At 37.6% G+C, this 23,866-nt stretch overlaps 1 protein-coding gene across 1 annotated transcript; it reads right to left on the reverse strand.

Moving 5' to 3' along the window:
• Window positions 1-406: 406 nt before the first annotated feature.
• On the reverse strand, window positions 407-19,177 carry LOC113612227 (zinc finger protein 883-like). The gene is given in 6 exon segments (XM_027091938.1): window positions 407-1,387; window positions 1,389-2,869; window positions 7,908-8,000; window positions 15,609-15,735; window positions 17,723-17,781; window positions 18,950-19,177. Coding segments are annotated over 5 exon segments (2,166 nt in total). The 5' UTR covers window positions 17,738-17,781; window positions 18,950-19,177; the 3' UTR covers window positions 407-937.
• Window positions 19,178-23,866: the final 4,689 nt, after the last annotated feature.

Below are 23,866 nucleotides of genomic sequence, written 5' to 3' on the forward strand. Positions count from 1 at the left end.
GAACTAAAAGAGAAGGAAAATACAACTTCTTTTTCTGTTTACAGGGTAAATAGTGAGTACCACTGTTCACAGCAACTCCTCGATTGAATCAGATTTGTTCTCCAAACAACTGTGCTTATGACTTTTGCATAGTGAATCTAATGTTCACACTAAATGCACTGCTGACCTTGAGACAATAAAAGTCTTGCAGAAAACACTGTTTGGCTTCTTTCTTGAAGAGGCAATTCAGTAACAATAGTCTTCCTTATATACGCTGACCAGAAGACAGTAAGAAAAAATAGGAACATATGTTTTTTCTTTTTCTTGTGATAAGTGGGCCTCTCACTGTTGTGGCCTCTCCCGTTGCAGAGCACAGGCTCCGGACGTGCAGGCTCGGTGGCCATGGCTCACGGGCGCAGCTGCTCCGCAGCACGTGGGATCTTCCTGCACCGGGGCATGAACCCGTGTCCCCTGCATCAGCAGGCGGACTGTCAACCACTGCGCCACCAGGGAAGCCCAGAACATACGTATTTTAATTAACCAAATGTATCCTCTAACATATTTACATGATGATGGTTTTTGCATAAAAAGTGCATAATTCCCACAACCCTCATGTTGGATTCCAGTACAATTAAATTGAAGGTAGTCTTTGGGGAGAGAAGTTTTCCTCATCCATTACCTTCACAGGAATTTTTTTCTGTGTAAATTTCTAACACCCATTGAGTAGTCTGGTGGAAAGACTGTTCATAAGTGATTAATTTCAAGGATTTACCACTTGTGTGAGTCCTCTAATGTCCAATGAGGGCTGAAATCTGGTTGAAACACTATCCATACACAATACACATGAGAGATTTCTCTGTGAGTTTTGTTGATTGATGGTTGATTTCTCAAAGGGAAAATTTCCAGGTTTATTATATTCATTGATCTTCCCCTGAGTCCTCTGATGCTGCACTTCCAGTCAAAGTTTCCCCATATCCATTACATTCATAGGGTTTCCCCCACATGGGGACTGACGTACTCTGAGGTTGTTTGTAGATGAAAACGTTCCCACGTTCATTAATAATAGGATTTCTCCCCAGTGTGAGTTCTCTGAAGTGTTTAGGACTGGCATTTGGCTAAAAGCTTTTTCACATTCAACCCATTCACAGGGTTTCTCCCGTGTGAATTCTATGATGCAGAGGTAGACGAGAATTTCTCTTGAAGGACTTTCCACCCTTGTTACACTCCTAAGGTTTCTGTCCTGTGTGAATTCTCTGATGCCAAGTGAAGTGAAACTTCCTAGAGAGAGATATTTCACACGTATTACATTCATAGGGTTTCTCTCATGTGTGGACCCTCTGATGTAACCTGAGGTTGACTTTATAGGTGAAAACTTTCCGACATTCATTACATCCATAGGGTTTCTCCCCAGTGTGAATTCTCTGATGTCTACTTAGTAATGACTTCCAGTTAAAAGCCTTCCCACATTGAATACATACATAGGGTTTCTCCCCTGTATGATTTCTCTGATGCTCAATGAGGTTAGACTTTCTATAGAAGGACTTTCCACATTTGTTACACTCATAGGGTTTCTCCCCTGTGTGACTTCTCTCATGCTCAGTGAGGTTAGTCTTTCTATAGAAGGACTTTCCACATTTGTTACACTCATAGGGTTTCTCCCCTGTGTGACTTCTCTGATGCTCAGTGAGGTAAGACTTTGTATAGAAGGATTTTCCACATTTGTTACACTCATAGGGTTTCTCCCCTGTGTGACTTCTCTGATGCAGAATGAGGTAAGATTTTCTATAGAAGGATTTTCTACATCTGTTACACTCATAGGGTTTCTCCCCAGTGTGAATTCTGTGATGCTCAGTGAGGTAACTCTTTCTATGGAAGGATTTTCCACATTTATTACAATCATAGGGTTTCTCCCCTGTGTGACTTCTCTGATGATCACTGAGGTAACTTTTTCTATTGAAGGATTTTCCACATTTATTACACTCGTAGGGTTTCTCTCCCGTGTGAGTACGCTGATGTATTTTTAGGGATGACTTATGTCTAAAAGTTTTCCCACATTTATTACAGTCATAGGCTTTCTCCCCTGTGTGAATTCTCTGATGCACAATGAGGTATGACTTCCTACAGACAGATTTTCCACACTCACCACATTCATAGCGTTTCGCCCCTGTGTGACGTCTCTGATGTTTTCTGAGGTATGATATGTGGGTAAAAGCTTTCCCACATTCAGTACATTCATGGCGTTTCTCCCCTGCGTGACTTTTCTGATGCTCAGTGAGGTGAGAATTTCTATAGAACGCTTTTCCACATTTACTACACTCATAGGGTTTCTCCCCTGTGTGAGTTCTCTGATGTCTTTTTAGGGTTGATTTATGGCCATAAGCTTTCCCACATTCAATACATTCATAGGGTTTCTCCCCTATGCAACTTCTCTGATGTTCTCTGAGGTATGACATGTGGGTAAAAGTTTTCTCACATTCATTGCATGCATAAGGTCTCTCCCCACTATGAGTTCTCTGATGTCCAATGAGGTATGACTTCCTAGAGAAGGATTTTCCACATTCTTCATAGGGTTTCACACTCATTTGAGTTCTCTGATGTACAGTAAAGGTAGTCTGAGGGTATAAGGTTTGCCAAAATATGGTATCATCACAGAAGCTCCTCTTTGTGTCAAGTTTCTGGGATATGGTAAGGGCTGCATTAGGGCTTAAGTTACTTCCAATTTCAAAGGGCTTTATTTCTGAGTGAGTGCTCTGATGTTCTCTGCAGTGTGACTTCTGGCTGAAAGTTTTCTCACCTGTGTCTGTATTCTGAAGTTGAGTAAAAAAGTCTTGCTGCAAATATTTTCCTTGATTTGCCAGGCTTTTCTCTAAGAGGTTATCAAGTTTGCAGTCTTATAAAATAAAGAAAATAAAAATGCCTTATAAGCCTTAAAACACATTTCTTATAGGATGCAGCCTTTACATATATGCCCTATATTGTATTTGACTCTTTTTCTAGCCACCACATCTTCCCAAAATAAATAAATTCCAAATGTATGTTTCCTATACTCCTTGAGAAAAAAGGACACCAAAATTATGATGATTGTCTCTATATAGCTGGCATTTTAAAAATAAGGAAATGAACAGTAAATAGCTAATAGAGGACTCTCAAAAGTGATTCACTTGGGCAACTGGAAAATGAGACACTGGGATGACTGATTATTAGCAGTAAGTAGAACTACAAGAAAAATCAGTCAGTAAGGGTTTTCAAACAATATATCAGAGAAGGGATTGGACTGAGGAAGAATATCAATGTCTAGGTCTTTATATTTCCAACTAAAGATTATGATGGTAGGAACTTATTAGTCTACAAGCTTCCAGCTGGAGTTCCCTCTGTTCTATTCTACACATCAACACTGAAATAAATTCATAATTGAACTGATTTTTTTCTGATTAAAGAAACAATTCTATAGCTCAAGCTCAAATCCTCCTGGAGTTATTCACAGAATTACAAATGTACAAGAAGGGTAAAACCATATATTGACCTGGAATGAATTCACTTCTATATGATGGCTCTGATGCCTTAGTTTATTATATCAGTGCTGGTAAACAACAAACTTCTCTTGAATATCAAATCACAAGTTTCCCCTTTCATTATGATCACTCACTCTCCTGAAACTAGTTTTTTTGTTTTGTTTTTGCTTTTTGCCACACTGCACTACATGCAGGATCTTAGTTCCCTGACCAGGGATCAAACCTGTGCCCCCTGCAGTCTTAACTACTGGACCACCAAGGAATTCCCCCTAAAACTAGTCCTAACCAGGACTAATCTCTATGTAGGATCTCAGTTCCCTGACCAGGGATCAAACCTGTGCCCCCTGCAGTCTTAACCACTGGACCACCAAGGAATTCCCCCTAAAACTAGTCTTAACCAGGACTAATCTCTATGTAAGCATTCCATCTACTTCTGAACATACAGCTTCTATTAACTGAGATCCTTTAATATCACGTTTCAACCTGTTTCCAAAAGCCTATTTAGAAATGTACAGTTTATTCATTTCTCATAAAAGTTTCTTTCATATATTTGACTGCTCTTACCTAGGTTATTTTCACTTTCTACATAAAATGCCAGCCCTATGCTAAAACCTAAGATGGCACTGAACACACTGCTCTAAATACAACAGATAAAAAGAGTTAAGTGGCATCATTTTGGAAAATAACCTTTTTTACCAACTTCAGGCACATGAGATATTCTAGCTATCATTCCACAACTCCATGATATTTTCCAATCTAACCTGGCCAGGCTATTTGTCTCTCGTCAGTGGTTCCTTAACAACAATAATATTTTTCATTTTCAACAATTATCTTCTACCCACATCCTTTCTCTACATAACCCTACATCCCAACTTAAGGACTAACAATTAATCTAGATATTTTTTAAGGCAATGCTATTCTCTAAACTTGACCAAGAAAATACCTTCTAAGAGGTTCCCACCAGTAATTTACACTCTCACAATACATGCTGCCTATACCATTTATCTTAACAATGAATACCTGGAGAGCACACATGCACATTGAGGCACACATTTTTAAGTAAATTACCATCATTCAATCAGGATGCATCTTAAAATTTATGGCATGTCCACAGTTTTTTAGCTATCCCTAAAATAATGGTTTGTCTCTCAACTGATACCAGTTTAGATCCTATAAAATATATTTCATGCAGCTTTGTGCTCCTAAATCTGGAACAGAACTCTCATTCTGTGATTATTTTTGCACCCCTCTGTGATATAAAATAAATCAGTTGTCTTTAAAAGTGCAGTATGCTTCAGAGCTACCCAGACCACTCTTGGTTACACTGGCTCAGGTTCAATGCCAATATACAGGATGATTCAGAAGTCAAAGAAATTTGACTGGTGAATCGATAAACATGAAATACCTCTCACCTACCTGGCTCTATTGTCAACCCTAATGTAACTGTACAAAATTAATTATATATTACATCCTAGAGGAGGGAAGAATAGGGAATATTCTTTTTTGGTGCATTACAATACACCAAATTATTTATACACACACACATTAGTTTTACGTATATCTTAATTTGTGTATGTGTGTGTTTTAACATTCTTATTCCAAATAATGAGGCACTATTCAGTTTATTATGTTTCTGACCATTATTTGTATGGCATTTTTCTACCTATAAACATCTTCTGCTTGATTTCATATGCACAATTTTCATTTTAGATTCATAGACCATGATTGCCCTACAGTGTACCATGTTCCGTTTTATTGCTACATCATGATTTAGTTTTAAGTTCACTTGTGAATAAGTATTGAGGTTCTTTGCAGATTTGAGCTTTTTATAAATGTTGTATGAAGAAAGTCTTATTTTTGTCTCCCAGTGAAAAAGTGTAGGAAACTCTAGAAGATAAATCTGGGAGTGAAACTGCTGAGTCATGGGGAACAGGTATGTTAAACTTTTTTTTTTTTTTTAATATTTATTTATTTGGCTGTGCCAGGTCTTAGTTGCAGCATGCGAGATCTTTGTTGTGGCGTGTGGGATCTTCAGTTGTGGCATGCTGGATCTTTTAGTTGTGGCATGTGAACTCTTAGTTGTGGCATGTGGGACCTAGCTCCCCGATCAGGGATTGAACCCAGGTCCCCTGCATTGGGAGCAGAGTCTTAGCCACTAGACCACCAGGGAAGTCCCAGGCATGTTAAACTTTAAAGAAAATGCTAATCTGTTTTCCCAAATACTTACACCAATTAATTCTGCTACCTGCCTTGTAGATGCTTCCCTACATGATATCCTCATACTCTTGGAGTCATAAGACCTCTTCATGTTTGAGAATTGAGTGGGTATAAAATCATACTATATGAGATCCAATCTGAATTTGTACTTCCCACATTACCCAAATTGAGCACTTTTTCTCATAAATTCCATTTATTCCCTTCTTTGAGAAATACCTGTTTATGGACTTTGACTTTTTTTTTTAATGGGTTGCTTGACTTTTTACTCACAATTTCAGTAGTTTAACACTTAACATACATTTGAGTCCCAAGTTTTTGTCTCAGGTGCCGAATCAGTGAATGAAATATTTTAAATATCTGCTCTCAGAGATCTTATATTCCAGTGGAAAGAGACAGACAGAAAACAAAATACCTGGCAATTGTATATTAGATGATGAGTGGTTGGGAGAAAAATAAAACAGAAGAAAGGACAGGGGTGACATTTTAAATATAATAGTCACAGAAGGCCATACTAAGAAGATACTTGTCTTGAGATCTGAATTCTTTATCTATTATAGAAACAAATCCTTTCTGAAGTACATTTGTAACAAATATCATCTCTCACTGTATGATCTGTCTCCTCACATTTATAAAAATATGAAATTTAGCATAAATATACATACAACTATTCTGTCCATTATAATAATACCACAGAGTGACCACCCACGGAACTATCATCCTCATCAAGAAATAGAATATGACTGTATCAGGGATACTTCAGGACTTTCTTAAGCACAAGTTTCTGCATCATTACAGGTCACGTCACTCATAAAATTTAGAGTAATTGTTTGCTCTCATTTCTGTACTGTTTTACAACTCTCTTTTAGAAGCCTTAAGAATTTGGACGTTTAGAAAAAATATATCCAATATGTGGAGGAGGAAGATGTAACAAAAGCGATGAGATATAATCCTGCTGTTTTTCTCATCGTGAAAAACTAGGAACCAAAATATATGTTTTTAAAATCAAGTAATAGTCATTTTTGATATTCAAAAGCTAAAAATTAAGAGATTATAACAGAAACTAAAGTTGGGTGTTAAAATATGAGACAGAAGAGAAAATAAGCATTTTAGTCTCATAACTGGTTTCATATCAGGTGATTATCAGATACTGTCTAAATAAATAGATGATTAAGCCATTACATGAGATTATAATTTTTTTTTGTGGCCACACCACGTGGCACGTGGGACCTTTGTTCCCTGATGAGGGACCAAACCCATGCCCCCTACAGTGGAAGCACGGAGTCTTAACCACTAGACTGCCAGGGAAGTCCTGAGATTACAATTTTTAAGGTCACTACTTAAGCCAAAGTACAACTTAACTAAATTACCAGGAGAAAAATACACTTATTTTAAAAAGCAAAGGAAACAGGCCTATTACCGAAAAGAGTTTCTGTAACATTATACATAAGTTTGCATTATAGAAGTAATGGACAGTCAATCAATATGAATGGGCTAAGGTCAACTATTAAAAGAAAATGCTATTAGACTGTATCAGAGGCATACCTAAAATTAATTTGGAAAATTAGAAATAAAAAATTGTAAATGAAGTAAACATTTAAAAATAATTCAGGACTCACTGATCTTAGTTAAGGTTCAATTCAATTTTTCAAAGTTAAATTCAAGGTTTAGCATAATGCCAAACAAAGCCTCATGAGTATTATTTTGAAATTTGATCAGCTCATTATTAAAACATGTCATAAAGGTGCTATAATCAATATGAAATGGTACTAGGGTAGAGATAATTAAACAGGCTAGAGAAACAATAGAGAAACCAGGAGCAAACACATAATTTACTGACTCTTGATTTCTATCTAAGGTAGCAGTGCATAAAACTGAAGAAAATTACCCACATGAAAGATCAGTAAATTTTATGTTTGAATGGAAATGCTTATATCATTCATATTTAAAGTTACTATCTACGTAGGTGGATTTCTGTCTTCCATTTTACTGTCTGCAAAGTGAGAACATCAATGTGCTTATATTTTATCCCTTTTCTTACACACTCCCTTACTACATCATATTAGGTCTACTCTTTCTAAACTTCAAGATATAAGTCCTCAAAAGGGGAAGCATTTAAACAATTTCCTGGTGTCCACCTCTAAGTGACCACTTTGGATCCTATTTCCCCTGGAGACCTGTCTACTGTACTCAATAACTCACCTGCATGGCTCTTGCTTAGAATCTCTTCCTCTAACAACAATGGATCATCTTGCTCCAACTTGACGATTACATCTGGTTTTGTTAAACAATACCCTGCAAATGGGAAATAATTTAGGATTTGGATCAGCTGCATTGGCTTTAATGCATATGAATGTAAAGGAAGGAATAGTTCTAGGGAGTAGCATAGTTATGGTGCTCATTTGACCTTTCCTTTGGAGAGGAAACTACAATGTTGTTTTTTCTGAATCTAAAAAGAAATTGATCTCCTTAAACCCCTGAATCATAAGGATACATAACATTGAGTCTACATGTACAGAGGTTTAAATAAGGTTCTGCATAGGAACTTCCAGTCATGGCCATGATGGTGTAAGAGGAATAATAGTACATGCCAAACAACTGAAAACCATACAAAATCAATGAAATAATGACCTTTAGGCATTACACACTGGACAATGGTACTGGAAGACAAGGATCTCTGAGAGAAGAGAAGAAATAGAATTTCTAGGTTATGGTACAGGAAGAAGACACCGAATCACAGCCTGCTGATCTCAGTAACTACAGAAGGCAATGCTGGGAGCTCAGGAAAGCCAAAAAAATTAGAATTTCTGGAGTAAAATATTTCAGAGGAAAGAGGTACACTGAGAGAGAAGCAGGAAGCACTAACAGAAAGGTCACCTTGAATAAAATTTGTATATTCATATAAGAAAACTTCCATCAGTGGAGGAAAAGAACCCAAATGCAATAGGTGGAAAAATTCCCAAAGCGTAAACACAGACAGGATGTTTAGAAAGAGTGGAAAGATCTTCTAATACATGTGGAATACACGAGGTATTAGACACTGTTCACAAAAGAGTATTATTGTCCCACTACTGTGACCAAATTAGTCCTAAAGAATGCTCTAGACCTCAAATAACAAGCAAACATTGAATTAATTTAGTTAATTTGCTTAATTACAAGCCAGCACTTAATGGATTAAAGTTACTCCCAAGTCATTTACTACTGCCCCCCCAGGAATGCCCTAAAGTATTTAAACAAACACAAGACAATCTAGCAGCCAACAGTGTAAAATTCACAGTATGCATGCAGCACACTATCAAAACAGACCAAGTATGAAAAGAAGGAAAACATGATTCATGACAAGGAGACAAGTCAATCAATGGGACAGAAGAAGAAATGTAACCTGAGATTAAATTAGCCTCCAAGGACGTTAAAACTGCTATTATTAATACACTCCACATGTTAATGAAGATAGAGAAAACAGGAACATGGTGAGAAAACAAAGTTATAAAAAAAAGTCACAAATTGGAAATAAGGGAAGGAAAATATATCACCTGGGGGAAAAAACACTGAAAGACTCCAAAAGATTTTGTGCTATGGATCACCAATATTTACATTAGAAATAAAAACTGACACAGATCTCTTTAATAAGACATCTAGGTTCTCCCATGCTCCTGCTCTATTCGTTCTATCATGTCCGGCCACGCAGTTACTTGAAAACTCCATCGTTTACTTGTGAATGGTGAAAAAGGCTAATATCTTAGTGTCATCATCACAATTTTTGACCTCAAAGGCACTCTGAAACGTCACTGGCCTCCTAGGTCAAAGGACTAAACGATCTTAATAAACCTGCCACATTCAGTGCCTCCAAGAATTCCTCATAAATTTCAATGGGCACCCGGCCAACTGAGCACTCTATTAAGTTGTTGTTCTGGGATGATATATGAAAGATTGCACTTCTAACCAATTCCAAGATGATTCAAAAGTCTTTAATATTAGAATAGCAGACATTTCTGTTCCCCTTTGATTTATTCTAAATGGCAGCTTAAAAAAAAAGTCAATATGCCCAAACATAAGATTTTCAAACTGTTTATACTTATCTTACACATTCAGTGTATCATTCACCTTACCAACTTTCTCAGCTAAAAAAAGGATCCAAAATTAAATATTAAGTTTCAATAGCCCCCAAATCAAATGAGGCTCCTCTTCTCTCCCCAAACCAGTTATTTGGAATTTTGAGCAAACTCAAACAGAACTCAGAGCGCTAGTATATATCGAAAAATATAACGACTTTTTAAGACAAACAAATAAATAAATAAACCCACTGCCAGCTGACCTGATCTAAAAGAAAAGTTAAAATAAGTCATTTAGATTTAAACAAATGATACAAAGTGTAAATTTGAATCTACACAAAGAAATAAAGAGAACTGTAAATGCACGATACGTAAATAAAATATTGTTCTCATTTTAAAAACATATTGAAGTGAAAATAACACTATAAGAAGATAATGCATTATGGGGATTACAAGATATGTAGAAATAAAATCAATAACAACAAGAACACAAAGGATGAAAGAAAGTGAAAATAGTCTGTTGTAATATTCTTATGACATAGTTGAAGTAACAAGTATTACTTGAAGGTAGACTGATACTTCAGAGATGTATATTTAGCAACCACTAGAAAACAAAAAGTACATTTCATAGAAGCCAAAAGTGGGTAAAAGAGATTCATTAAAAATAAGCACAAGAAATTCCCTGGCAGTCCAGTGGTTAAGACTCTGTGCTTCCACTGCAGAGGACGTGGGTTTGGTCCCTGGTAGGGGAACTAAGATCCTGCATGCCACATGGTGTGGCCAAAAATTAAAAAACAAAAAGCACAGAGAAGCCAGGGAAAAGGAAAGAAAAATAAAGACAGAAAAAAATAGAAGGTATCAACCACAAAGATAACATTAAATATAAGTGATGTGAACATTTCCCTAAAACACAAAAATTGTCAGAGTGAATAAAATCAAGACAACCTTGCTGTCTCTTAGAAACCAACTGTGAATATAAAGACAAAGATAGGTTAGAAATAAAAGGACAGAGAAAAGTATATATCATACGAAGCACACAAGAAGCAAATGAAAGTCTGACTGACTATACAGTACCAAACAAAATTCAGAGAAAGAAATATTACCAGGGATATCAATAAAAACTTCAAAACGCTAAAAGAGAAAATCCACCAAGAGGATGTAATAACCCTAAGTGGTTTACTACTTAAAAACAGAGTTTCAAAATACACGAAGCAAATCCTATTAAAAAGGAAAGAAGATATAAATAAGTTAGACTTGGATACTCACTCACATTCCTTTCTCAATATTTAATAGAACAAGTAGATAAGATATTAAAAGGATACAGAAGCTTTAAGCAATACAATCAGCCCACTGGAACTAATCCCTATCTAGAAAAAATACCATTTTCAGTCACATATGGAACATTCCCCAGGATCATATGTTAGGCCCTAAGACAAATTTCAATACATTTAATAAGACTGAATCATGCATGAAATATTATCCAGAGTAACACACAAAAAAGGATATAAAAATTGTAACAGTAAGAAATTATGAAACAAATATTTAGAAAGTAAACAAATTCTACAAAACCAATGGATCAAACAGGAAATTACCAGGCATTTAAAGAAATATCTTGGATTAAATGAAAATAAAAACATAACATCAAAACTTGTGTGATGCAGCTAAAGCAGTTTTCAAAGAAAAATATAGCGTCTTATGCTTAATTAAAAAAGTAAAACCAAGTCTCAATTCATGAGCTTAAATTTTATCATAAAACAGCAAAGAAAGGAAGGGCAAGGTAAACCAAATCAGTATAGAAAACCCTGAGGATTCCAAAAATACATAAAGCTCCGAAAGCTAATAACCAGGTTCAACAAGGTTGCAGAATACAAGGAAATATGCAAAACCCAGTTGTATTTCCATGCACTAGCAATGAACAAGCCTAAAATGAAAAATAAAAACAATTTCATTTAAAAGAGCATCAAAAAGAATACAATACTTAAAATAACTTTAACAAAAGTATAAAATTTGACCACTTAAATCTACAGAATATCATTATAATAAATTTTAAAAGTCCTAAATAAATAGAAAGACAGATAATCTCAATGTTCATGGATCAGAAGAGTTAATGTTGTCAAGATGGCAATACTCCAGAAATTGAGCTACAGATTCAATGGAACCACTAACAAAATCACAGCTTTCTTTTACAGAAATTGACAAAGAAAAAAACTGGAGAGCTCACACTTTTCAATTACTCTGTTTACAGAAAACACTACTGTTTCTCATTTATATTATTGTCTCTACTCACAGAATACTTATGTATTCTCAATACTACTTCACTGCTGGTCACTGAGTGTGCAGAGGTTTTTCCCACTACCAAGCAACTCTGCAACACCAGCAAGGTGTTCTACATTCAATTCAGTTCTGACATATCCACTTGAAGTCTGCATCAGATCTCACAGGCTAGGGGTTGAGTCCACAAGACTGCCTCTCCTCACACTTCAGATGCCAATTACAAGCCCAGGTTACTACCTGTGCTACTGACCAACTAGCTATAAATGGGAGGTTCCCACATCCTGGTCCTCAGGTTTAATTTGCTAGAATGGCTCACAGAGCTCAACAGTTTGCTTACTATTAATAGGTTGCCAGGTTTATTACAAAGCATACAACTCAGAAACAGCCAGACAAAAAAGCTGCATAGGGCAAAGCTTCCATGCCCTGTCCAGGAGCATCAGCCTCCCACCACCTACAAGTGTTCACCAACAACAAAGCTCTCTGAACCCCACAGTTCAGACATTTTTATGGAGACTTGATTATATAGGAATAATTATTATTAGTAATTAAGTCAATCTCCAGCCCTGCCCCCTCCCTCCCTGCAGGTCAGGGGACGGGCCTGAAAGTCCCAACCCTCTAGTCACTTGATTGGCATTCTTGGCAACAAGCCTATATCCTCAGGGGGTTTCCAAAAGTCACCTCAGTAACATGAACTCAGGCATGGTTGAAAGGGGCTTGCTATGAGTAAGACACCTCGATCTCTCGTATCACTTAAGAAATTGCCAGGGTTTTAGAACTCTGTGCCAGGAACAGGGATTAAGACCAAATATATCTTTCTTATTATAAATCACAATACCATACTATACTATTAAGGTAGTACTGGTGTAAGAATAGACACATTAAGAATAAAAACAGAGAACAATGGAGAATTGAGAGGCCAGAAATAAACCCTTAAATTTACGGACAGTGGTTTCACCAGGAGTAGATTTCATCACAAGAAACCACTTTCTTTGCTTCTTCAAGAAGCAACTCTTCATCCATTAAATTTTTATCATGCGATTGAAGCAATTCAAACATATCTTCAGATTTTACTTCTAATTCTAATTGTTTCTGCCACCACATCTGCAGTTACTTCCTCCACTGAAAATTTGAAACTGTCAAAGTCATCCATAAGGGTTGGAATCGACTTCTTCCAAACTCCTGTTCCGGTGGATATTGTGACCTTTTCCCATGTATCAAAAATGTTCTTAATGGCATCTAGAATGGTCAGTCCTTTCCAGAATGTTCTCAATTGACTTTGCCCAGATCTATAGAGGAATCACTATCTATGGCAGCTATGTTTACAAAATATATTTTTTAAATAATAAGACTTGAAAGTAAAAACAACTCAACACATGGGCTGCAGAATGGATGTTGTGTTAGCAAGCATAAGTATACTAATCACATTGTACATCTCCATCAGAGCTCTTGAGTGACCAGGTGCATAATCAATGAGCATGTTTTGAAAGGAATCTTTTTTCTGAGCAGCAGGTCTAACAACAGGTTAGATACTCAGTAAAGTATTTTGTCAACAGATGTGCTGTCATCCAGGCTTTGCTGTTCCACTTACAGAGCACAGGCAAAAGAGATTCAGCATAATTTCTAAAGGCCCTAGAATTTCCAGAATGGTAAATGAGCATTGGCTTCAACTTAAAGTCACCAGCTGTACTAACCCCTAACAAGAGAGTCAGTCTGGGCTTTGAAGCTAGGCATTGACTTCTTCTCTCTACCTTTGAAAGTCCTAGATGGCATCTTCTTCCAATGGAAAAGTATTTCATCTACATTGAAACTCTGTTGTGTAGTGTAGCCACTTTCATTGATCATCTTAACTAGAACTTCTGGATAACTTGCTGCATCTTTTCCATCAGCACTTGGTGATACCCCTTGAACATTCATCTTAAGAGAGATAGCTTCTTTCCTTAACCCCCATGAACCAAACTATACTAGATTCAACCTCTTCTTCTGCAGCTTCCTCGCCTTCCTCAGCCTTCACAGAATTGAAGAGTTAGGGCTGTGCCCTGGATTAGTATTTGGCTTAAGGGAATGTTGTGGCTGGTTTGACCTTTTATCCAGGACACTAAAATGTTCTCCATATCAGCAATTGAGCTGTTTCACTTTCTTATCATTCATGTGTTCACTGGAGTTAGCACTTTTATTTTCCTTCAAGAACTTTTCCATTGCATTCACAACTTAGCTGACAGTTTGGTGCAAGGGGCCTAGCTTTCAGCTGATCTCGGCTTTCAAGGTGCCTTCTTCACCAATAATTTCTAGCTTTTAATTTTAAGTAAGAGACATGCAACTCCTCCTTTCACTTGAACACTTACAGGCCACTGTAGGGTTATTAATTGACCTAATTTCAATATTATTGTGTCTCAGGGAATAGGGAGGCCTGAAGAGAGGGAGAGAGATGGGGGAATGGCCAGTTAGTGGAGCAGTGTGAACACACACAATATTTATCAATTAAGTTTGCCATCTCATATGGGTGCAATTCATGATGCCCCAAAACAATTACAGTATAACATCAAAAATCACAGATCACCATAACAAATAAAATAATGAAAGAGTTTGAAACGTTGTGAGAATTACCAAAACATGACACAGAGATAAAGGTGAGCAAATGCTGTTTGAAAACTGGGAGCAATACATGTGGTCAGACCCAAGGGGTTGCCACAGATTTTCCATTTGTAAAAAACGTAACATCTGGGAAGCCTAATAAAGTGAAGCACAATAAAACCAGGTGTTCTTATAGGTACAATTACTTGCCGTGAGACCCAGAAAACCACAACTAGAGTCTTTACACAAGGGAATGAAAACATGGACTTAAATATCTATAACACCTTTACCTATGATAGCACCAAACTGATAAGGACCTCAGTGTCTCATGAACAACTGAAAATACACGGCATAGAACAAAACACTACTCGTCAATAAAAAGAATAAATACAGATACACACAACAAACATCCATGAATCTCAACAGAATTAAGCTAAATGAAAGAAGCCATACAAAAAAATAGTACACAACCTTGTATGTGAAATTTCAAAAAAGGCAAATGTATTGAAATAAAAAGTGGATCAATAATTATCAGAAAATGGGTGGGAAGAGAGGACTGACTGAGAAAGGAAAATTTTCATGTGATAGAAATAATCTGTATCATGATTTTGTTGGTACAGCTGTACACATTTTTCAAAATTCACTCAATTATAAACAGAAACTTGCTGAATTTTCTTTTCTGTTAATTATACCTCAATATAGGTAATTTTTTTTAAAAAAAAGAAGCAGCAGAGGGGTTTCCCTGGTGGCGCAGTGGTTGAGAGTCCACCTGCCGATGCAGGGGACACGGGTTCATGCCCTGGTCCGGGAAGATCCCACATGCCGCGGAGCGGCTGGACCTGTGAGCCATGGCTGCTGGTCTGGAGCCTGTGCTCCGCAGCGGGAGGGGCCGCGGTGGTGAGAGGCCCGCGTACTGCAAAAAAAAAAAAAAAAAAAAAAAAAAAAAAAAGAAGCAGCAGAAAATCACATGTACTCTAGGCAGAGTTGCATAATAAAGTAGGCTCACCTGATGAGACAAGGAGGCTGTAGTTCTCCAGCATCACATCTCTGTACAGGGTCTTCTGAGCAGAGCTCATACACTGCCACTCCTCCAGGGTAAACTCCACAGTCACGTCCCTGAATGACACTGATGTCTGTGAAAGCACATTTCTCATCAATCTGAAGAATTCAAAATTAGGTGACATGGAAAATACCTCTGGAAATAATTCCTATCAAGTTTATGGTTAAAAATGTAAGACAAAAACTGAAAATCTTTTCATATTATCAAAAATATCTGACAGTATACTCTTTATATGCAATGTCCTAGGGAAGCAGGCATTTTCATACATTTGGCTCTGCCTTCAAAATCCATTCAAAATTTGATCATTTCAAAGTACAGCTGCTAACATCATCATTTCTTGAAAGGATTACTGAAAGAGCCTGCTAACTCTTCTGTTTTCACCACTGTCTCACTAGAGTCCATTCTCAGAGTTACATTTTAAATTATAAGTCAGGTGATGCCCTTTCTCACCTCAAAATTCTCTAAAACACCTAGTAAACAGAGATAAATATTGAATTCATAGATTAGGAGGTTCAATATGGTGGAGGTATCAGTTCTCCACAAAGAGATCTATAGATTCAATGAAATCATAATTAAAAGCTTACCAGGTTTTTTTAGATTCAGAACCTAATTCTAATATTTATGTAAAAAGGCAAACATCCTAGAATATGAAAACCATTTTGGAAAACAATAAAGCTGGAGAGCTGATATTACTTGATTTCAAGGCATATACCATACAGCCGCCTCTAGATAGTGTGATATTAACAAAAGTGAAACACACAGATCAAAAGAAGAGAAAGTCTAAAAATGCTATATACAAACATATGTGCACACACACATTTCTTTAATTTAGGTGTCTGGGCAATTCAATGGAGAAAGTATATTCTGACAAAAAATCATGCAAGACTAAAAAACTCCATTAGAAAAAAGTAATAACAATAACCTTGATTCATTCTTTGAACCACAAAAAAAAATTCAAAATGATCACAGACCTCAATGAGTCTGCTTTCTGCTTAGATTTTAGAGTCAGGGGAACGTATCACCTATCTAAAAAAAGAAACTGACAGCTGGTTTAATGAAGTGGGAACCAGCAAAATGGTTGAGTGTATGCTCCCTCAACTCAGTATTTAGAATACCTGTACAAATTTCCAACCCATCCTCAGACTCTGAAATTCTAGATTTATGACAGGGCCTACCAGCAACACATTTGGTTGCTTTCTGATCAGCATTCCCTGTATTAAGTAAAACATTTAAATATATGAAAACAGAAATTATAGATATAACAAAACAGATATAAGAGAATACAATCAACAAGGTTATGAAATACATTTAAAAACAGATAAAAATGTACAATTTTCTCTGAAAATGTAGTAATTAAAAAAATAGAAAACCAGACTAGATCTATGATTGTTTAAATAAAGTGATTCAATAATCTACATCTACACAAAAAAGCAGATGTTCTCACAAAGTCCAATTTTAGAGGTAAGTTTAAGGAAATATATAGCAGGTGATTTTCTCATATGAAATAGAGAGAGAGAGAGAGAAAAAGAGAGGAAGGGGGATAGGAGAAAGGAAAGGGGAAGGGAGGGGAGGGGAGAAGAGAAAAGAGCAGGAAAGTGCCCTGAAAAGATGAGCACAACCGAGATACCACATTTGGTCAGGTATACAAGAAAACAAAATTATAGGCTAATCTAGTTTGTCAATACAGGAATAAAAATTCAAATATGATATTAGCAAAAAGATGTCAGTTACAAATTTAAAAACAAAAACAAAAAAACACACCCATGAGCAAGCAAATAGGGTCTACACAGGAATTCAAGAGTAAGTTAATATTCTAAAATCCATTTTAGCTACATCTAATATTTGTAGATTAAAGAAAACAAGCTATACCTTTACTCCAAAAGATACAAAAAGGTGTTCAATATAATTCAGTGTAGATTCATGACTCAAGTAAAATCTTAAACCAATTATAAAAGAGAAATAACTTACACTGATAAAGGATGTGTAACACAAGCTGAGAGCAATCTGAAATCAAGTTAAATCTATCACAGCACAAAGTAGCTGATGAATAAAGAGCTCACCTTAGATATGTTCATTTTTGGTAGTTTTTGGGACAATGTAGAGGACGGTGAAGATTCAGCTAGGGGGACAAAAAGAGCAAAGGGTCAGGACACCTGGCCTGCCTTACAGTTCCTACACTCACCTCCCAATCACATCAGCAGCCCAGCTGAGAAGCAGCCTCCCTTACAGCATCCCTTTAGCCCTTGAAAAGGCAAGGGAAAGACCCTGTGGAAACACCATCTGTCCACCTACCAGTTTGAAATGATCACGGGGCTTAAACCTACCACTCTCATTTGGTAAAAATAATTTTGTCTATTGATGTAAATGGATTTAATTAAATACAAACAAAAAATGAACAACAGATGATTGAAGTACAGCAAAGGATGACACTACTTCGTTAAAATTAACAGTAAGAAAAAGAGACACAGGCTGCATCCTTTATCTATTTTCCTACCAAATCTGTTTACCCCTTGAGTTAGAGAATCCACAGAATGCCCAAAAAAAAGGATGCGGTGCTTTAAGGCAAAGTTTTAAAAATTAGTACTTTCTAGTGGGCTGCAGTTTCTCAAAAGGGACTCTTGATAAGTTTCTTCTGATGACTGAACGGTATGAACGACTGTTCGACTCCTGGCTCTGTCACATGCCGGGTGAGCCTGGAGAAGTCACAGGCGCTCTCAAACTCAGGACCACCTCACCACCCTGAGACTCAGATCAGCTTTTTGCTTAACGTGTGTTTAATGCAGATGCTCATACCGCTATCACGAGATAATTGGGAGGCTTATGTAAACCACCCAATGAAAGGAACAAAGTGTCTTCTGAACAACAACATCTACTGTCATTTTTTCGGCGGTTAGTACCTGGCACTTGCCTCTTTTTCCAAATGACACCACATCGAATTCTCAGAACAACGCCATGAAGCAGGCATTATTCACAGCCTCCTCTGCAGACCTGACTCGTCCCCAGGTTACTTCTTCCGCCCACAGTACCGGTGACACTGCTGTAAGTGACCGGGTCTCTCCCGCTCCAGAGCAGGGCTGCCCAGCACACCCTCCTCCCGCGCTTTCTGGCCCGCTCACGGCCAGCGTGACCACCGCGCTTTCCCTCCCACTGTCCGCCCCGGCGTCCCCCCGTCAGATGCAGGCGGGGCCGGGCATTCCGTCCCCACACGCACCGTCCCCGCTCCTAACAGGTCTCAGCTCCACCTGTCCCCGAGACCACGAGGCCAGAACCGGGATCGCCCCACCCACCTTCCCAGGTCCGAGATCCAGGCCAGACCCGGGCACTGCGGCCCCGCCTGGGCCGGAGGGCGGCCCGCGACGTACCACTTCCGACCCCGCCACAAGAACGCAGCTCTCAGCAAAGCTCCAGGCCACGCGAAGTCCCCGTCCCGGCTGCGCAGTTCTCGCACATGAGATCCCGAGAGAAACGCTCCACAATCTTCCCTTCTCCAGACCTGTGAACTCAAAAGGGAAGAGGCGGGGCCTAAGTTGCACTTGCGCAGAGGCAGCCCCTAGAGACCAGGAGGAAGGTGGAGGGGAGAGACTACGTTTCCCTTCGCTCTCTGCGCGCTCCCTAAGCTGACTTTGAACAGAGCAATCGGTTTCCTGCTGCAGGGTAGAAATATGGGAGAAATGCTTGTCCAAGGGTCCACGGTGCCCAGAGACGCTGGATCGGGTGTGTCACACTGTGGGTCTTAGGCCATCTTCATACCTGGCGTATGTGGAGGTTCAAGGGCAAAACTGGGAAAGCTCACGGCTGAAATCAGATTGTCCAAATTGCTAAATCCTTATAGTCTTGAGTAAATGTCCTCCTAATGGAATAGAATTTTCTGTCTGTGCATTAGTTAACCTACTTGCCATCATGTGGGCTTCCTTTGTAAAGGACAAATAGCGTATTTTTTCAAAAGTGAATTCACCAGTTTATTCATAATGGAACAGATATCTTTTTTCATTTTTTGCAATTTTGAAACCAAGCAGGACCCTGCAGGGCCCTGCTAGGAACAAAAAGCTTTCCCTGTCCCCTGCTTTTTTGCAGGCAAAAGGCTTCAGCCTCCCAGGCCATCCCTGAGTTCCAAAGGGCAGATTCAGACAGTTACTAATAGGGGAAAGAATGGAATGTAGAAGAAAGGTGGAGCAGTCAAAAAACCAATAGTGCAACTATAAAGCAGGGACCTCGTTCCTCCTCAAGGGATATACATAACAACATGTATTTCAGTTCCTCTGAAGGAACTAAGGCCACAAACCGGGGCTGCAACCCCGCTGGAGGATGGTAGCTTCAGGTGCAGCACAAGATTCCTGAACACCACCCTGTTAGCTCACCACCAACCACAGTAACACACCCTGTAGCTCTTGCCTGAAATTTTACCTATAAAAACTCTTACCCCCAAATCACCCAGGAGTTTGGGTCTTTTAAGCATGAGCCACCATTTCTCCTTCCTTAGCCTTTTCAATAAAACTTTATCTGCTCCAAACTTCCTTTTGGTTTCTTTGGCTTCTCTATGCATCAGGCACACAAACTTGCTTTTGGCAGTGATTTTCTACAAAAAAATCCTTGAACTCCAAGTGTTAAAGCTAAATATGACTATATAATAAACTGATAACCCAACCAAGTATGTTTTATGTAGACTAGATGGCCCTCCTTATGACATAGGCCTAGCAAAATACTCAATATACTTTGCAACTTTTCCTACACCTGAAATTCTGGGCTGAGCAAAGCTGTTGAAAAAGTATTATTCCTTCACACTTTATGGAGCATTTCCTATTTTCTTTATCATATATAAATGTGTATTTCAACATTTTGTATTAAATTATACAAAAACACAGGATCCATTTAATCAAAAGAGTAGTGCTTGATGGGATAACTGGATCAACTTCCCACTCTCCATCTCCTTCCCAAATGTAACCAATGTTAACCGGTGCTTAGCTCTGACTTTATTCAGTGCAGACCACTAGAGGAATGCATTTTTCAAAAAGGAATTATTCTTTTCTCTGACTTATTTACAACTTGTTTTGATCCTCAGTTAGGGTATAATCATGTTAGCAGGTCAAATTATTTAGAATTACATCATGCCATTTCTTGGCTGCATGATGTTTATTGGATGGGTATATCTTTTATTTTTAAATAAAAATCTTTTTCATGGATGTTTAGTTTGTTCCAATTTTCACTACTGTAAATGTGCACTATATATTTGTGTCTATACTTCTTTTCATGTTTGCATTATTTCTGCAATACAAATTCTAAAATATAGAATTGCTAAATTAAAATAGATGTGTAAAAGTTGGTAGATATTAACAACAAGCCATCAAAGAGGCTATGCTGGGCTTCCCTGGTAGCGCAGTGGTTGAGAGTCCGCCTGCCGATGCAGGGGACACGGGTTCATGCCCCGGTCCGGGAATATCCCACATGCCGTGGAGTGGCTGGGCCCGTGAGCCATGGCTGCTGAGCCTGCGCGTCCGGAGCCTGTGCTCCGCAATGGGAGAGACCACAGCAGTGAGAGGGCCACGTACCGCCAAAAAAAAAAAAAAAAAAAAAGACGCTATTCTAGTTTATGCTCTCACTAGGATTTGTGAAAGAAAAAGCTGTTCTGACACTTAGTAAAACAGTAAGAAAGAATTTATTCAAGAAGATTGCAGTAGGAGAGAGAGATCAGACTCCAAATACAGCAAAGAAAGGTGGGGATTTATAGCTGATGAGCAAAGTGAGGGAATACATGGGTAGAAAATGACTAGAGGGAGATTTTAAAGGTAGAGGGATTCTTACTAAACCCTAACAGGACCTAACAGGATTCTTGCTAAAGAGAGTCCAAGGGCTTAGATGTCAAAGGTGAGGGATGAAGATCAAGGATGAGGATTCTCTCTAAATTGACTTAGCAGGATTCTTGCTAAAACTGGACTATGTACGCTTGTTAAGGATGGGATGGATACAGAATGCCAAGGTCAAGGCCTAGTGAAAAAGAGACCTTAGAGGAGCCTGACTAACGTTTGGTCAAGAAGGGAGTTTAGGTCAAATTACATGAGAGTCCCAGTTCCACCATCCTTATTCCAATGTTAGATTTTGTCATTCACTGATAGCTATTACAGAGGCTAATCAAATTGACCATTCACATCTACATATTTCCATTGGACATTTTCTTACTGTATGTGTGAGTTACAAGTACCGATTTTTTTACAAATATGTTCTGAAACAACTGTCCTCTTTCTTATTCTGAAAACCAACTTCTATTACATATAAAATTCCATTCGGTACTTGGATCTATTGATAGACTTTTTGTTGTTGCTGTTGTTCTCTTGGTCTATATATTAATGCACCATTTATGCAATATGTTAATTATTTTAGCTTTCTTATAGATTTAACTACCATGTAGTACAAATCATATCTTTGGCTCAATTTTCAGAATTTCTGTAGCCATTCTCAGAAACTATCAGCAAGAGAAACATTAGTATAAGTTTCTAGGGCCAAATCCCTAAAATAATAATGTTGAGGTTCTGATTAGGATTATATTAATACTTATGAATTTAAGTGAGAAATGATATCTTTACAATAGTAAAATAATAATATTATCTGGTTTGTAATAATATAATTCTGGCCACTATATATACTCTCTCTTCTTTAAATCCCTTATGCAGCTTAAGAGCTTTCTATACATGGAGGTATATATAGGTAAACATTTATTAAGTTCTTTCAATTTAAATCTTATAACAGTAAATAAAACACTCTCACATATGGTATAACAAGTAATTATTTGCACATAGAAGAGATGCTGGTTTCGATATATTAACAATGTTTTTCCTTCATTCTCTAATTTATTTTTAAACTAATTTTAATATTAATGATCTTGGACTTTCATGGACATAATGACAAGTTACTCATTTTCAATATTTATCATTATTTGTCCTTCTATTATGGGCTGAGTTGTGCCCCATCCTTCAAATTAATATATTGAAGCCCTAACCCTGAGTACCTTAGTATGTAAGTATTGGGTTGGCCAAAAAGTTTGTTGGGGTTTTTCCACAGGATCTTATGGAAAATCCCAAACAGACTTTTTGGCCAACCAAATATATTCAGTTAGGGCCTTCAGGGAAGTAATTAAGTTAAAGCCAGGCTGTTAAGGTAAGCTCTAATCCAACCTGCCTGGTGTTCTTATAAGAAGCTTTGGATACACAAGGAGACACAAAGAATGCATACATACAGACAAAAGACCATATGAAGATACAATAAGAAGCCAACACTAAGAAAGTCCTGGAGATCTAAAGAACAGTATAGTGAATATAAACAACAGTACTGTATTACAGTCATCAAACTTGCTAAAAGACTAGATCTTGATTATTCCTACCACCAAAAAGAAATAATAATTATGCGACATGATCAAGGTGCTAATTGTCACTACAATGGCAATCATACTACAATACATAAACCTATCAAATCAACATCTTTTACATCTTAAATTTACATTATGTTATATGTCAAATATATTTCAATTCAAATTAGGAGGTGAACATTTGCAAGCCAAGGAGAGAAGCCACAGAAGAAACTAAAATTACTGACACATGATTATGAATTTCTAGCCCCTCAGACTGTAAGAAAATAAATTTCTGCTGCTTAAACATCCAGTCTGCACCATTTTGTTAAGGCAGATATAGCTAATAACTAATACAATTTCTCTAATGAATTAAAAATAATTAGCACAAAAATGCTGGTGGAGCTATATTAAATAAGCCATAATAGACCATAATGTAAAGATTACCAATAGAGATAAAGTAGAGATAAAGTGTATGTGTATATATATACACACACATACGTATATATTTCCTATATTATACATGTTATACGTAAAATATCTTTTATGTCTATTGATAACCTGCTGTGTGACAACTATTATTCTAGATGCTGGATTGGCAGTAGGGAAAAAGAAATTAAAATCCCTCTACTCTGCTCTTGGGTTTGTGTTCAGGATTGGTGTGGGGAACCTATTAGTTGGAGTCACAGCAAGAGAGCAAGGGAGTATGACAATAACCTGACAGAAGTGGCTACCAAATTGGTGCTGCTCCCTTAAGTTAAAGTGTTTGGTCACAGCCGGCCCTTCATTCAGGACGAGATAGTCCAAAGATGAGTCTTGCTCTCATCTCACTTAACAAATCTTAATGGCAAAACACAAAGAGATCAAA

The sequence above is a fragment of the Aethalodelphis obliquidens genome, unplaced genomic scaffold, assembly GCF_003676395.1.
Source record: "Aethalodelphis obliquidens isolate GAN/ISIS:26980383/991018 unplaced genomic scaffold, ASM367639v1 scaffold74, whole genome shotgun sequence".
In the NCBI taxonomy this organism is placed as follows: domain Eukaryota; kingdom Metazoa; phylum Chordata; class Mammalia; order Artiodactyla; family Delphinidae; genus Aethalodelphis; species Aethalodelphis obliquidens.